The sequence below is a fragment of the Psammomys obesus genome, unplaced genomic scaffold (assembly GCF_907164565.1).
Source record: "Psammomys obesus unplaced genomic scaffold, mPsaObe1.curated_primary_1811, whole genome shotgun sequence".
In the NCBI taxonomy this organism is placed as follows: domain Eukaryota; kingdom Metazoa; phylum Chordata; class Mammalia; order Rodentia; family Muridae; genus Psammomys; species Psammomys obesus.
Genome location: NW_026596134.1, coordinates 8,717,037 through 8,731,286, shown reverse-complemented (window position 1 = coordinate 8,731,286; position 14,250 = coordinate 8,717,037). Strand labels below are relative to the sequence as shown.

The following is a 14,250-nucleotide window of genomic DNA, read 5'->3' as shown; positions in this document are numbered from 1 at the left end:
TCTAAACCACTACACACACCTGCCTGTTGGCCCATAGCTTGTGTCTCTCCTCTCTCTGAGCGCAGCATGATGGTCCCAGGCAATGCGGCAGGTGTGGCCAAGCAGTTCCTGCGCTGCATCTTCCATCAGCTGGCTCCCAATGGCATCTTCCCCCAGCTGTTCCAGAGTGCCATCAAAGGTAACTCACTGCCCAAGGACCCAGACACCGCAAGTCTGGCCAGTCCCCGAAAACACTACTAAATCTGCCTGTTTGTTTCATAGATGGGACTTTCTTACGGACCTTAGCCACATCTCTCATGGACTTCAACGAGCTGAGCTCAATCGCTGCCCTCAGTCAGCTCTTGGAGGTAGGTTTGCTCGAAGGGGTACCGTAGGCCCTAGGCAAAGCCGCGCCTGTGTCCCTCCATGCAGTCCTGGTGAACTGCTTCAAGGTGTGATGCTGTGTCTTCAGACAGGCTTGAAGTCTTTATGAGCTACACTGAGCTTCACCATGCCCAGCTAGTGCTAGGAAGAAAGAAGCTGCTATTATCAGTAGCTCCGGTCTTTATTCTAAAAGAAAAAAAATCTTTCCAGCAGGCATCATTCATTGCTGTCTTTTTAGCACCTAACCACTCCAGTTCTAAATCCTGGGATTGTTCTTAATTCATGATCCCATTTTACCTCATGGACTTAAAGATGACCAGGATCCCCCTGAAGTCTTTCTAACCGTAGCTGGTTTTTCTTCTGTATTCCTCCCATGCCTGTTAGAACGATCAGCCTATATTGCGGCTGTCCAGCATGTTTATAGAGTGAATATATGATCTCTAAACAAACCGTCACTGGATAGCTTTGTGAGTTCATGTGCTGCTTTCAGCAGTTGATTGCCTATGCTTTTGTGTTTTTAGGGTCTAAATAACAAAAAGAATTTGCCAGCAGGGGGTGCTATGATACGCTGTTTGGAAAACATGGCCACGTTCATGGAAGCCCTGCCCATGGATTCTCCCAGCAGCCTCTGGACCACAATCAGCAACCAGTTTCAGACATTTTTTGCCAAGCTGCCTTGTGTTTTACCTCTGAAGGTGAGCTCAGCCCAAGCTTCTAGCTTCCGTTACTTTCTGCCCATCTGCTTACAGAGACCAACACATGAAACACAGTCAGGTGTTCAGATAGATCCCAAAGGACTATGGGAGACCTGTCAGGTGGAGCGAAGAGAGTTATTTAGGTCATTCACTCTGCAGTACTACAGGCTTCGGGAGCGTAGAGGGGACACTTTCCTCGATGATAAGGAAGCCGCCAAGTGGCCTTGTGGTTTTTAGTTGACTAGAAGGGTGCCAGCAGCCTGTGGGTTCTTTCTTTTTTTTTTTCTTTTTGAATTTGTTTTTGCTTCCGTTTTCAGCCGTGGGGCTAGAAACTTCGCATCCTGTGCATGCTAGGTAATAACCCTGCCACTGAACTATTATCCCCAGTCCTTAGATTGTCTTTATGTAGGAGCTTATTTGGATCAACACTGTAGCACCTGGGAAGACCACACGCATAAGCACATGCACACGCACGCCCTTGAATATGACCACACAGAACCCCGTTAGACCAGGGTGTCCTTCGGAAGCATCCTTTGCAGTTGAGCCACATACATTCAGACACGCCTGCTCCAATGTAATAAAGTGCTGAACTCAATCCTGACCAGCAGGGGGCGCTACTGTAAACAAGTGGCATGCCTAATTTGTGACAATCAGCTGTGCCCTCGGGGACTCTGCCAGCAAGGCTAATGAGTGGAGTGGTGTGAGGCAAGATAATAAGGAGAACTGAGACCCTTGACAGCGTTAATGTAGCACTTCTACCGAGAGCTGTGCGCCTTTCCTGCTGATGGGGGTTATATGGGAACAAACTTCAGCATATGGGTTCCCCCCGTCTTTTTTTTTTTTTTTTCAGAAAAGACATTTTCTGGTTTTTAATTCACTAGGGTTTGGTCTGATTAGCAGTTAGTTTTCAGCTTCTGGTTTAGAGTAACTCAATTCTGAAGGGTTTTGGCATATCAAACAGAGCAAGGTTCTTTTAGAAGATACTTAGAAAATATTGTCAGGATTCATGTAAGAACCTGCTAGGTCAGACCTGAGAACTGACTCTGTTTTGTCCTCAATCTCTTGGGGGAATATTCTCCACTGAAACTCTTGTGGTTTGTCTTTGAGAAGTGTCACTGACGTAGATCTTGGCCTTTAGCGCACACTGCTGTCCCTGCTAAAGACAGAGGCTGTGACTAGTTGGTAGGAGGGCAGCCTGAGGATTTGCATCTGAACAAAAGCCAGTTCCTGTTGACAGGCAAGCTGCAAGTCTAGGGATCCACGAGAGACCCTCTGGCTTTGTTTATGCCCTGTCTAAGGGGGTCACTGCCCAGTGGCAGAAGCTGATACCTTGCTATGATGACACACTCGCAATAGTAAATGACAGCTGGTTATTTGTGCTCTGCCCTTTTCTCCCAACCCCTGCAAGAGTCCTGATGTAGAATCTTGCAAAGCATGGCCTTCTCTCTCTCTGAAATGTTCCTGCTCTCTCCAGGTTTTAGATCATATCTTCCCATGACAAAGGGAAGATGACTTCCCCCTAGGGAACTGAGGAGGCAGCTCAGCAGTACCATGCCTTCTCACCATGCCCAAGGACCAAGTTTATAATCCCCAGCCTTGTGCAAAATTAAAATTAGAAACAAGTTCCAGAGAAAGAACAATGAAACTGGATCTTATTTGGACCAATGATTTCTATAAGTTTGTTAGCTTTTTATAATTTAGTGTACCTCTTCAGGCTGGTATACGTTTAACATCTGCCTACTTACCTTTGTCTGCCTGCCCATCTCTCTAGCCACCTGTCCATCCACCTATCTGCCCATGCATCCATTCATCCATCCATCCATCCATCCATCCATCCATCCATCCATCCATCCATCCATCCAGTTGTTTAATCAACTTTCTATATCATTTACTTCTGGAATTATATCTTTGAGAAATAGTTTCAGAGCTGTTTTTATTTAATTAATTTATTTAATAATTCTTTTAACATTATGCAATTGTTTCATTCAAATTTTTTTCTGAAGATGATTGTTTTTTACTATACAGAGGAAACAGTATAGTGGTAGTTACAGTAGGACTTGTGTGTGTGTGTGTGTGTGTGTGAATCTCTGAGGGCATATGTTCACGTGGACGCCAGAGGTCAGCTATGGGTATCACTCTTCAGGCATAGTCCACTGTTTTTGCAACGGGGTCTCTTCCTGGCCTAGAACTCACTGAGTTGGCAAGGCTGGCTGAGCAGTGAGCCCCAGAGATCCTGCTGCCTTCACTGCCTTAGTGCTGAGATTACAAACAGCTGCCACCATACCCAGCTCTTTTTTGTTTGTTGGTTTGTTTCTTTGAGACAGGGTCTCTCTGTGTAGCTCTGGCTGTCCTGGGCTCCCTTTGTAGACCAGGCTGGCCTCAGACTCAGAGATCTGCCTTCCTCTGCCTCCCAGACTGCTGGAATTACCTGAATGCACCTGATCTTGTCTGATCTTTGAAGCTAAGCAGGGTCAGACTTGGTTAGTACTTGGGTGGGACACCTAGATCTTTTTACATGGGTTCTGGAGAGCAAGTTTGGGACTCTAAGCCTGTGCTGCATGCTCTTTACTGACTGAGCCATCTCCCTAGCCCCACATTCTTTTTTTTTTTTTTTTGTAAAATAAATGCAGGAAACATTTGAAGCAAGGAAACATTGAGAGGGAAGCTGACTTTTACCTTTTCATCTCTATTCACAGTGTTCTTTAGATTCTAGCTTGAGAATCATGATTTGCCTCTTGAAGATACCTTCTACCAATGCCACGAGGGTACGTATTTTTACAAAGGGTTTCAGAAAAGCTTGACTCAGAAAAGCTTAACCAACCAGAAAAGCTTGGTTATTTGATTACTTTCTAACTGGAAGACAGGAACATAGCAATACTCATGACATGGCTTGCTGCGTACGGAATGTCCCCTGTTTGCATCAGGCTGGGTTAGTGTCTAACAAACACCCTGCAGTGCTACTGTGATTAATCATTCGGCCTGCTCTGGGGTAAGCCTACCCCTCCATCCTCCAGACTACAATTAGCTAAGTCTTCTAAATAGGGTTGTGTTGTCTCCTTAGTTAAAACTTTTTGATAGCTTCTAGTTTCTTGCAGGATAATATCCAAATTCCTTGATGTAGCACACAGTTAAATCCCTTCTTACCAGCCCGCCTTTCCAGTTTAGTCTCTGCCACTTGTTCCATTCCCCCATACCTCCCATGCACCTTCAGAGTCAGGATCAGTATCATCATGAAGATGGTGGACACTGCTGAATGCTCCTGTATTGCTTCTGGTGCTTTGCACATATAATACTATTTAGTTCCAGACCCTCCCTTCTGCTTAGGCTGTTTCCTTTGCCTGGCATACTTTAAACCCTTGTCAGTGTAGTAAACACCGTTTCATCCTTCAAGGTCCCATTTAAAGCCTGTAAATGCTCATATTATCTGCATGATGCACTTTCGTGATCAAGCTTTCAGTATTAACGCCTACAGTGTCCTACAGATGTCCAAGAAGACCATGAGCCTTGTGGAATGTTCAGAACTGTGTCTCATTCCCTTTTATACCCTGCTCACATATCTTGGCTGCCTCCTGTGCAGCAGTACAAGAGCTTAGATTATGATAGTGCATAATAACTAGCTTATCATCTAACAACTATGCACATTTCTTAGCTGTACTTTCCTATAACTCTTACACTTTTTGTCTGCTTTCATAGAGTCACAGTTCGTGCTAGCCAGTTGCAAAGAGAGATTAACCAGTCTGTGCCCATACAGAGAAAGACAGCATGTCTGAGAAGCAACATGTCTGATCAGCGTCATAGAGCTAGTTTGTGAATATCTGAAAGTTGAGCATGGATCCTTAGAGAGCAAGTTCCCAGGTTTTTCTGCTGTGCCTTATTGGCTATTAGCTGCTGTTTAGAAACTGAGTGTTTCCTTATAGGCCAGAATCTAGCTTTCTTTTGTATAAGCACTACCTCAAAGTTTCTTTAAGTTTTTTTATATATGAAAAGCACCGCAGAGGTTTTATGGAGGAGTACCAGTAACTGAAAAATACATCCATCATCAGAACCCACATAAAAGCTGGATGTAGCATAGTGACAAACAGAAAGAGAAACACTGCCTAAAACAAGGTAGTAGGTGAGCACAAATACCCGAGCTTGTCCTCTGACCTCCACATGGGCACCATGGCATGAACACACCCTCACAAGTGAACACACACAAAGTAAATATATATTTTTAAGTGTTCATAGCCTCTCATTGAGTCATTCCTTTTCTGGAAGTGTATTTTAAGGAAGAACATTAAAGTGCAAATTTTATGCAGACATATTTATTGAGGTGTTATTTTCAGTGTGGCTATGATGTCGGGTGGCTCTAAAGTATTAAAAAGCACTTTAACTTCTTATATTGCTAGTAAGAAAATGAATCGTGTGTATTTATCTCTAGATCCAAGATTCCAACTAAGAAGAGTAGTATCAAATGCTTGAGCTTATGCTCCTTCCTGGCCCCTGGGGTTGTTGGAAGAAGTTTGAATGGGGCAAACAATGAAAAAGCCCAGCAGCCCGTGAGACTAAAGCTTGTCCCTGATGGTTCAGATAGGGAAGTAAACATAGAACAGACAACGCCCCTCTGGTGAGTGCATGCAGGAAGCTGGACAGCTGGAGCAGCCCTCTGAGCTCATGGCCCTTGGAGCTACTCACAGGGAACTCCTCAGGTGGAAACCTATCTGAGGAGCCACAGATACCCGAGGGTCCAGAGGAACAGACTGGGTGATCCCAACACAGCCTCACAGAGGTGGGGCTGGCAGGAGGACAGGGTCATAGTTAGGTGAGATTGTACGCGATGCCACGTGAGATGCCATGTGGGTTTGATGTCTTTGAGCAACAGAGTGACCCTCTTTGAATTGTTGGTTGACTTATTAGAGCAGCAGAGTGGCTATCAACAGCCGCTCGCATCTGATTTCCAAAAAACAACTCCTGCAGTTAAAGCGTAGTAAGACTAATGCTTTTTTTTTTTTTTTTTTTTTAAGATGAGTAGCTTACTTTCGGCTCTGATCTCATTTGCAGAGTTTGTTGGAACCGTTTTCCAAGCTGCTGAGCTTTGTCATTCAGAATGCCGTCTTCACCCTGGCCTATCTGGTAGAGCTGTGTGGCTTGTGTTACCGAGCGTTCACGAAGGTAAGCCTCCCTGTGTGTTCCCAGAAACCCAGGGACAGTAGTGACAAATTCCTGTCAGCTCAACTGCTTTATTGTCGTCAAGATGAGTGGTTTCACTGGGGTCTGTTGGACATATCATACACGCATACATCAACTGGTTCTGTCTGAAGTGTACAGATTTGGAAACTGAGGTCGCATGGTTTTTGAAAACAAGAGGTGTTTTGAGTGAGTTAATGGTTGAAGTGACCTCACAAAGACTTCAAGTTTGCTAGAGCATCATCAGTGAGCAGGAAATAGCTGTGTGTCCTTTTTCATAGCCGAAGGGATAAAAATAGCAGCTCTGTGTTTGCAAGAGCCTGTGGAGTGCCCCTTAATGCTCCTGTGCTTGTGTCTCCAGCTCTAGCTTCTTGGCCACTGAGATGAGACCCTTAATTGTGGTTCCTCTGCTGGGTTGTCTTTAGAACCTCTCTGCCACATCTGAGAAAATGGAAAAGTACTTCCTGTGTGGCGGTTATGGCCACCTTATCAGAGCTGATAGGCACCAGCCTCAGGAAATGCAGGCAGCAGGGGAAAGTGGGATTCTTCCCATCCTGAGCGCACCACAAATGCTCCCTTCTGAGGCCCAGTGTCCTAAGCTTGTTTTCAGTGGGGCCTCTGTTTCGTTGGGTCCCTCCTGAACACTCAGAATGCTCTTTATTTGTGTCGCCTCCTACTATGAGCCCTTTATTTTCCTCCTAAAACTCTCATTTTACAACAAAGCTTTCTTTCTATTTTTAAAAAGCTCCCCGGCCATCTTTCTTAGCAATGTGCATCCATTCTGCCATGCTAAGTGTTCCATGACAATTTTCTCTGTGGCCTTTCACATTCTAAGCTACTTACTTCCCCGCCTGGAGCACATATTTTCTAGCTCTCAAGATAGTATTTTTTTCTTCCCTTGCTCATTCTCTTTGAAAAGTAACTTACCCCCCTCCCTTTCCTTCTAGACTTAAAAAAGTAGACCCACACAACACAGCACCAAATACAGTAAAATGCTTTATTTTTAGAAGTCATTTCATTTAAAACAGTGATATCTAATAGTGCCTCCTTATGTAATCAAATGAAAAGACATGAAAAAGTAGAGTCCTGGCCACATGCTTTCCCAGCAGTCAGGCAGTCTAGAAAATCCAGAGCCACTCCCATTAAAAAGACTAGAATCCTACATGAAATATAATAATTACTTTTAGGATACTTTTATGGTACTTACTTTAAATGTACAATTAATATTATAAGAATGACAGAGGGAAAATGAAGAGGGACTTGAGAACCCAAATAATGAGCATATAAGCAACTATGAGTTGTTGTCTTAAGAACTTAGTGGTTTGAGTCAAGTCCACACAAGAAAAAGTGATGGTGTTTTAGGACAATTCCACGCCCAGAGCTGGAGCGGGGTCATCCTGTTCAGGGGGCCAGAACCCCTGAAAAGCTAGACATTGGGTAAAATGTATCACATCCAAAGATCTTCTAGGTCTGTGTGATCTGGCTTTCCTGATCACGCCTTTAATCCAGGAGACAAAGGCAAGCAGATCTCTGAATTCAAGGCCAGCCTGGTATAAAGAAGAAGTTTCGGGTAAAAAAGGCTTAGGCCCAGGTATGGTAGTACATACCTTTATTCCAAAACAATGAAGGTAAAGTTCATTTGTAGAAGGAAGCACACATGTTTGAAAGTGATGTCTAACTGAGTGGCAGAAACACTGACAAATCAGAGAAAGATTTGACAGAACAGGATACACCAAACTCTGATGAGAAGTAAAGCTACTTACGGGGCTACTTAAGGGTACTACTTAAGGGTAGTTTGTGAGGAATACATTTGCAATGTGGCAGTGACAAGCAATGCTGTGTGCTTTAGCCTTCTAATGGAGAAAGAATATAATGTCCCTGGAGGACTAGTGAACAACAGGATGGTTTGAATTTATGGTACCTCCTATCTGCAACAGCCGCCGAGCTGAAGTCACGTGACATTGGTGCTGCTCCAGCAACAGGTGCTCAGCTTTGGAGTCTCTGCAGAAGGAAGCTCAGAAACCTCAGGTGTGTCTGGAGAGATGAGCCTGCAGCCCAGTGCCAGTGTGAGCCCTCAGGATAAAACCCCAATTAGCATAAGCAATCTACACTCCATTCTCCCCAAGTAAAAGCAACCCACTGTGGGCTAGATTAGTAGAGTCAATAAATAGTGATGCTATTTCTCCCAAGAATATGAAAACTGTGGGATGTGGGCTATTAGAGTATACTCCTTACTATAAGCATATAAAAGATTAAAGAAACAACCTAGAAAGAGATTTAGTTATTAAAAAAACAGAGTCAGGTGAATTTGAGCTTAATAAAAAGTGAAAAATAGTCACTAATTTTTTTTTAAAAAACTCTCAATTGACAAGTTAAATAGCAAATCAGACATACTTGAAAGAGAGAATTGGAGACATGGGAAAGCAGAAAATATATCTAAAAATTTCAGACAAAGATGAAAAGATGGAAGATATAAAGGTCTAACACACATTAGATAAATCTGTAGAAAAACAGACTAAGCTGTCATTGTTTTCATAGTTAATGAAAATCACCAGTTCTCTAGTTTGGAACACAATGTGTCCAAAAATATCACAGATACAGCCTTTCCGCTCACCTGCGCCTGCTCACCTGAACACGCTCGCCTGCGCCCACTTATCTGCGCCTGCCCAACTGCATCCATTCACCTTCGCCTGCTCACCTCCATATCCGGTTTGTATGGCCAGCTGTGATTTGGAGCATGAGAGAAGGGGAAAATGTTTTAAGAGCAACTGAGAGAAAAAGCACTCTGAAAAGGGACTTAACAGCACAGTACAATCCCGGAGAGAAACGGAGCCCGGTGGGAATGGTCTTTACAATGATATGGGGGGAGGGGTATAGACTTCTCTACAGCTAAGATGCCCATGCTGTTTAAGAAGGATGGCTAAGGAGGTATTTATGAGGGAAAAAAGAAGAATTTTCTTGAAGATTCAGTTCTTTTTCCTTTCTGCGTATGTGTGAGTGCCTGCATGTATGGATATGCACCGTGTGTGTGCCTAGTGCCCGAGGGAGCCCGAGGAGTGCATTGGATTCCATGGAATTGGAGTTACAGAGATGAGCTATTCAACGAGTGACAGGAATTGAACCCGTGTCCTCTGCAAGAGCAGTATTTGCCCTTTGCTGAGCCATCTCTCCAGCCCCTGAAGATGTGAATATATTCTTATTGACATAATGTAATAATATATTACCATAAGAAGGAAATTGAACAAAGAAGTTTTTAAAATATGCAAAGGAAATTTACTAAAAAAATTAGTAAAATGTGTAAGCCTAAGTGATCATTGACAGTATAAAGCCGCAGTAGTAATAATATTAACTAAGTATAAAACAAAAAAAATAAACAATAAAATACCAGGTGACGATGGATGTGTGTGCGTATGTGCATGTATGTGTCCACACCTGTGTATGTGCGTGTGTGTAGTTGGGGGTGGAGTTAAAGCACTCTCTCTATTGTTCACCAGGACAGGGATTACAGGTAACTCTTAACTCTTACGAATACATGTCAGTATTTTAAGTGCAAACTCCAAAAGCCAGGAGTACAATATATGCAGGTTCCGAACAAGTGCAGGGTAAAATAAGAATAAAGTGTTAATTATGACAAAAGACACAGAGCAAGCTGCACCCGGCTCCGTCAAGAAAATAGAAATGAAGTCTAAAGATGGCAGATGAGTGCTTACAATACCCGCTAGGAACTGCCAGATTGGGTTTCAAAAATGGTTATATGTCATCTGTAAAAGACACACCTAAAACACATCCAAGGACACTAAGAAAGTCTGAAAACTGATGGGTGATATGTATACAGATACTGATGGGAAAAAGTGACAGTAAGCTGACTTATGAAGACAGTCATTGGATACTGAAAGAGGGGACGCTTCAGAAGAACGAAGCAATTCTACCGTTCCATAGAGCTCAGAACGTAACTTCAAGATCAACGTAATTGTAAAAGGAGATTGGTACAACTCACAGGCACACCTTTTGAGTGTTGAAATGAGTGTAGATATTTGAGGCTACATCAGCTCATGGAGCCCTACAAAGGGGAAGAGTGAGCGTGATCTGCCTGTCTCTGCCTCCCCAGTAATGGGATTAGGCCATACTTGGCTTCTTTTTTCCCCATTCATGTTGGGGATGTGAACTCAGGCCCTTGTGCTTACACAGGAAGCAATTTACCAAATGTCCTTCTCCTCAGCCCCCATCTTAAGTACTTTACCAGAGAGAAAGAAAACTAAGAGAACTAAACAGGCCAGTTTACATCACTAGAGACAGCAGAGTTTAGGGGAGGAGCTAACAAACATGGCATCACACAGATCCGGAGAGGAGGAACACAGCAAAGGTGGTCCTGTGGTCAGACTCTTGACCACAGTGATCAAGAAACACAGATATGGTGCAGATAAAGAGTATTAGCAAAAAAGGAAACCTGAAGGCAAGCATGTTCAGACAGTTGATTCTGGAACAGTACTTTGAGTTTCTGTATAATAGAGGTAGTTTTCCAGAGAAAAATAATACATAACAACCAGCGGAGAAAAGAAAAAGAAAAAACGATTACACGTATATGATGAAAAAGTGGAGCTGACACTTCAAAGCCTCTCAGGAATGGACACCATTGCAGTGCTAGCAAGGATGCCAACTCAGTGTGTAGAAACAGTCTGATCAGTACCTTATACACACTAATAGGATGGAAATAGGGGGCATGGCCCAAACATTCTCCGAGAGCAGAAGACTCCTGATTCCAGCCAGACAAGAGCAGCCAGCGAAGGAAAAAATAGACCTTTATACATGAAAAACTTTATACCTGAAAAACTTCTGGTAAATGATACACAGATCAGTGTGTTAAAAGAACAGCTTCAGCTAGGTGCAGTGGCGCACACCTGTAATCCCAGCACTCTGGGAGGCAGAGGCAGGCGGATCTTTGTGAGTTGGAGGCCAGCCTGGGCTACAAATCAAGTCTAGGACAGTCAAGAATTAAAAAAAAAAAAAAAAAAAAAAAAAGGAGAGCCTCATGAGCCAGCTGAAATCTACAGGACTGTAAAATGGGCATACGGCCATACATTTATTAGTAAGAAACCACAATCATGATAGAGTTATTTTAAGACAGTTATTTGGTGTACATACACTTTCAGCACTTATTAAAGATAAAAGAAAGTTTTAGGGGAGTGGAAAGATGGCCCAGTGATAAGAACACATACGTCCCCCTGCAGAGGACTCAGGTTAAGTTCCCAGCACCCATGTTGGGCGGCTCACAGCTATTTATAACTCCAGTTCCAGGGGATTTAACACCCTCTTCTGGCCACTGCAGGCACCTGCACTCACAGGCACACACCCACACACAGATACTTGCACAAACACATTAAAAATAAAAAGTAAATAATGTATTTAAAAATTCTGATTAATGAGTTGGATCTGCTTGTTTATTTTTTATATGAAGAATCAAATCTTTCTGGAATATTTGCTACTGCAGGACATAGATCATCTTTAATGTTTTTCAGAGTTGTTTGGCATTTTATTCTATTCTCATCAGTGCTGAGAACTGATGATAATACTTAAGACAAACAATTTTAAGACAATAATTTATGCTTTGCATAAATATGTAGCATAAAAATGCAGATGTATATTCAAGAGCATATCAAATTGTTGGAATTTTTTTCCTAATCCCAAGCTAAAATTCATGTAGTCTTTCAAAAAATAAATGAAATGTAAGTCAGCAATTGAAACAGCAACTTTAAAATCAAACATTCCAACTCCGTGATTCAGAGGTAGGCACACTTGGCCCACACATGCCGAGGCCATGGTGGGGCAGTCTTCAAAGTCTTTGTTCTCCACAGCTAAACCGTATGTTTATGTAGAAGCAGAGCCTTTGTATGCACACAGGAGCACAGCCACCTATAGCATGCAGAGCCTGGGCATGTGTTTTAGGCATGCCACCGCATGCATGGCGTAGAGCACGTGCGTGTGTGTGTGTGTGGTGCATTCAGAGCAGAGGCTGCAACAGAGTCACTCAGGGCAGCACAGGCGAGCGCTGCAGGAACGACTGGCATTCACCACATGTTTGATATCAAGTTAAGATCTGCTCAAGGAACCTCTTACTGTTACCGGTGCCGCTTGCACTGAGGTGTGTGACCTCGATGTGCTGTGGACAGAGTCCTTTGAAGCTACACTTCCAGTTTGTTTTAGGGCCAGCGAAGTGGCTTTGCAGCAGGGCAGAGTCACTGGTTACAAAGCCTGACAACTTGAACTTGGCAAGACCACGTGCTGGAAGAAGATCACCAGGCCTTGAGAGTTGTCCTCCACGCTTCACACACACGCATGCACACACACACACACACACACACACACACACACACGAACACATTCACACACACACACACACACACACACACACACTCATGCGCACACATACACACTCATGCACACCACACACTCTCAGGTAACATCCATGCACACATAAAAGTTTTAGAAATTGAGTTTTGTTTTGCTTTTTTAAGTAAACAGGGCATTTTCTTTTAAGCTTTTTGAAGCAATGGTACGCTATCCAAATATTCAGAACTACGAGGCCAGGGCCCAGAGGAACACTGTTCTGTGAAGCTGCTGTGAGACTAGCTCTGCAGGCCAGTTCCCCCTGGGAATGTTGATCGTGGTGGACAATTCGACTGAGGGGCTGAGCTGCAGTTTCTGAAGCTGATGAAGGTAGAGGGACAAGCATCAGACTGGAGAGCTTGTTTCCACATCCTCCAGGCATATGCCTTCTGTCTAGGGCCACAACCTAAGAAAGCCCGGAGTCGACTTGTTTTCGATGGACCCGAAACAGTGCTGGCTTCTTACATCCACAAGACTTTCTGTGTGAAAAGGAACCTGTGGTCAGGCAGCAAAGGCTATGCACTGCTGGGGAAAACAAGCAGAGAGTGCACTGAAGGAAGACAAGAGTTCAGGAAGAGCAGTATGTCTATGTGTACCTTTGAAGAGAAAGCCTTCATCACACAGTTGACAGAAACCAGCTACACAAAGAGATGCAGTGAGTGAAAATGAGCACAGAGCTCCCTGGAGCTCCTGAGGTGTCTGCCATGTGCTGCTCTGTCCTAAGTGCCCATTACCTGAGAGCTAAGCCCATGTCAGTTTGTTTAAGTGGACACTTACACACTGCATGCTTCCCTACATGTTGTATTTGATAATAAAGAAAGCCCGGGCAGTGTACAGCTGACAGTGAATCATGGTACAGCTATACAAGGTAACATGAGCAAGCTGTAGACTCAAAAGAATGAGTTAAATCTACCAAGGACTGATTAAAGGAAACAACACAGTGATTCTTTTTTGTGTTTATTTTATTTTATTTTTGGTTTGTTCTTTGTTTTGTTCTTTTGAGATAGAGTATTTTCTGTGTAACAGCCCTGGCTGTCCTGGAACTCTTTCTGTAGACCAGGCTGGCCTCGAACTCACGGAGATCTGCTTGTCTCTGCCTCCCAAGTGCTGGGATTAAAGGTGTGCACCGCCACCGTCACCCAGCAACACAAATAACTCTTAAGTTATATATAAAAGAAGTGTGCACAGTAGGTGATGCCGTGGCATTAAAGTTAAGACATGAGTATGTTATGATGGAGGTATGCGTGTAGTCAAGGCTCGAAACCACAAAATAAGCAGCAGATTCAGAGAGGGCTTCACGGAAGAGAGGAAACGTTGAGGGGGCAATGGGTGCATCAAGTGGCCCATTCTCTCTGCTTTTCTGTACACTTGAAATCATCCATGTCAAAAAAAGTGGGGTGTCTTAGAGGGAACACAGGGATTATTTTGGACAGTAAGTGTACCTCTCTGTATCCTTTTGTATGGAAAAACATATGCTTTGTTTGGTTTGATTGATGTAGTTCTTAGATTCTGATGGAGAAGGAAACCCTGTGGTTTTGATACTTTAGGGACATCCCGCCACTTCTCATTTACTCCGATCCTGACCCTAACCCTAACCCTAGCCCTAGCCCTAGCCCTAGCCCTAGCCCTAGCCCTAGCCCTA

The 14,250-nt window shown here is 43.6% G+C and overlaps 1 protein-coding gene across 5 annotated transcripts in view; it reads left to right on the top strand.

Annotated features, from left to right (window-relative positions):
• Positions 1-14,250, top strand: part of Unc79 (unc-79 homolog, NALCN channel complex subunit) — a 230,250-nt gene that overhangs the window by 192,239 nt on the left and 23,761 nt on the right. For all 5 annotated transcript variants that reach the window (XM_055592859.1, XM_055592860.1, XM_055592857.1 and 2 more), the window contains 5 exons: positions 66-178; positions 262-347; positions 885-1,058; positions 3,755-3,823; positions 6,099-6,209. In XM_055592859.1, the coding sequence (XP_055448834.1) occupies positions 66-178; positions 262-347; positions 885-1,058; positions 3,755-3,823; positions 6,099-6,209 (553 nt within the window). The remainder of the gene's footprint in view (positions 1-65; positions 179-261; positions 348-884; positions 1,059-3,754; positions 3,824-6,098; positions 6,210-14,250) is intronic.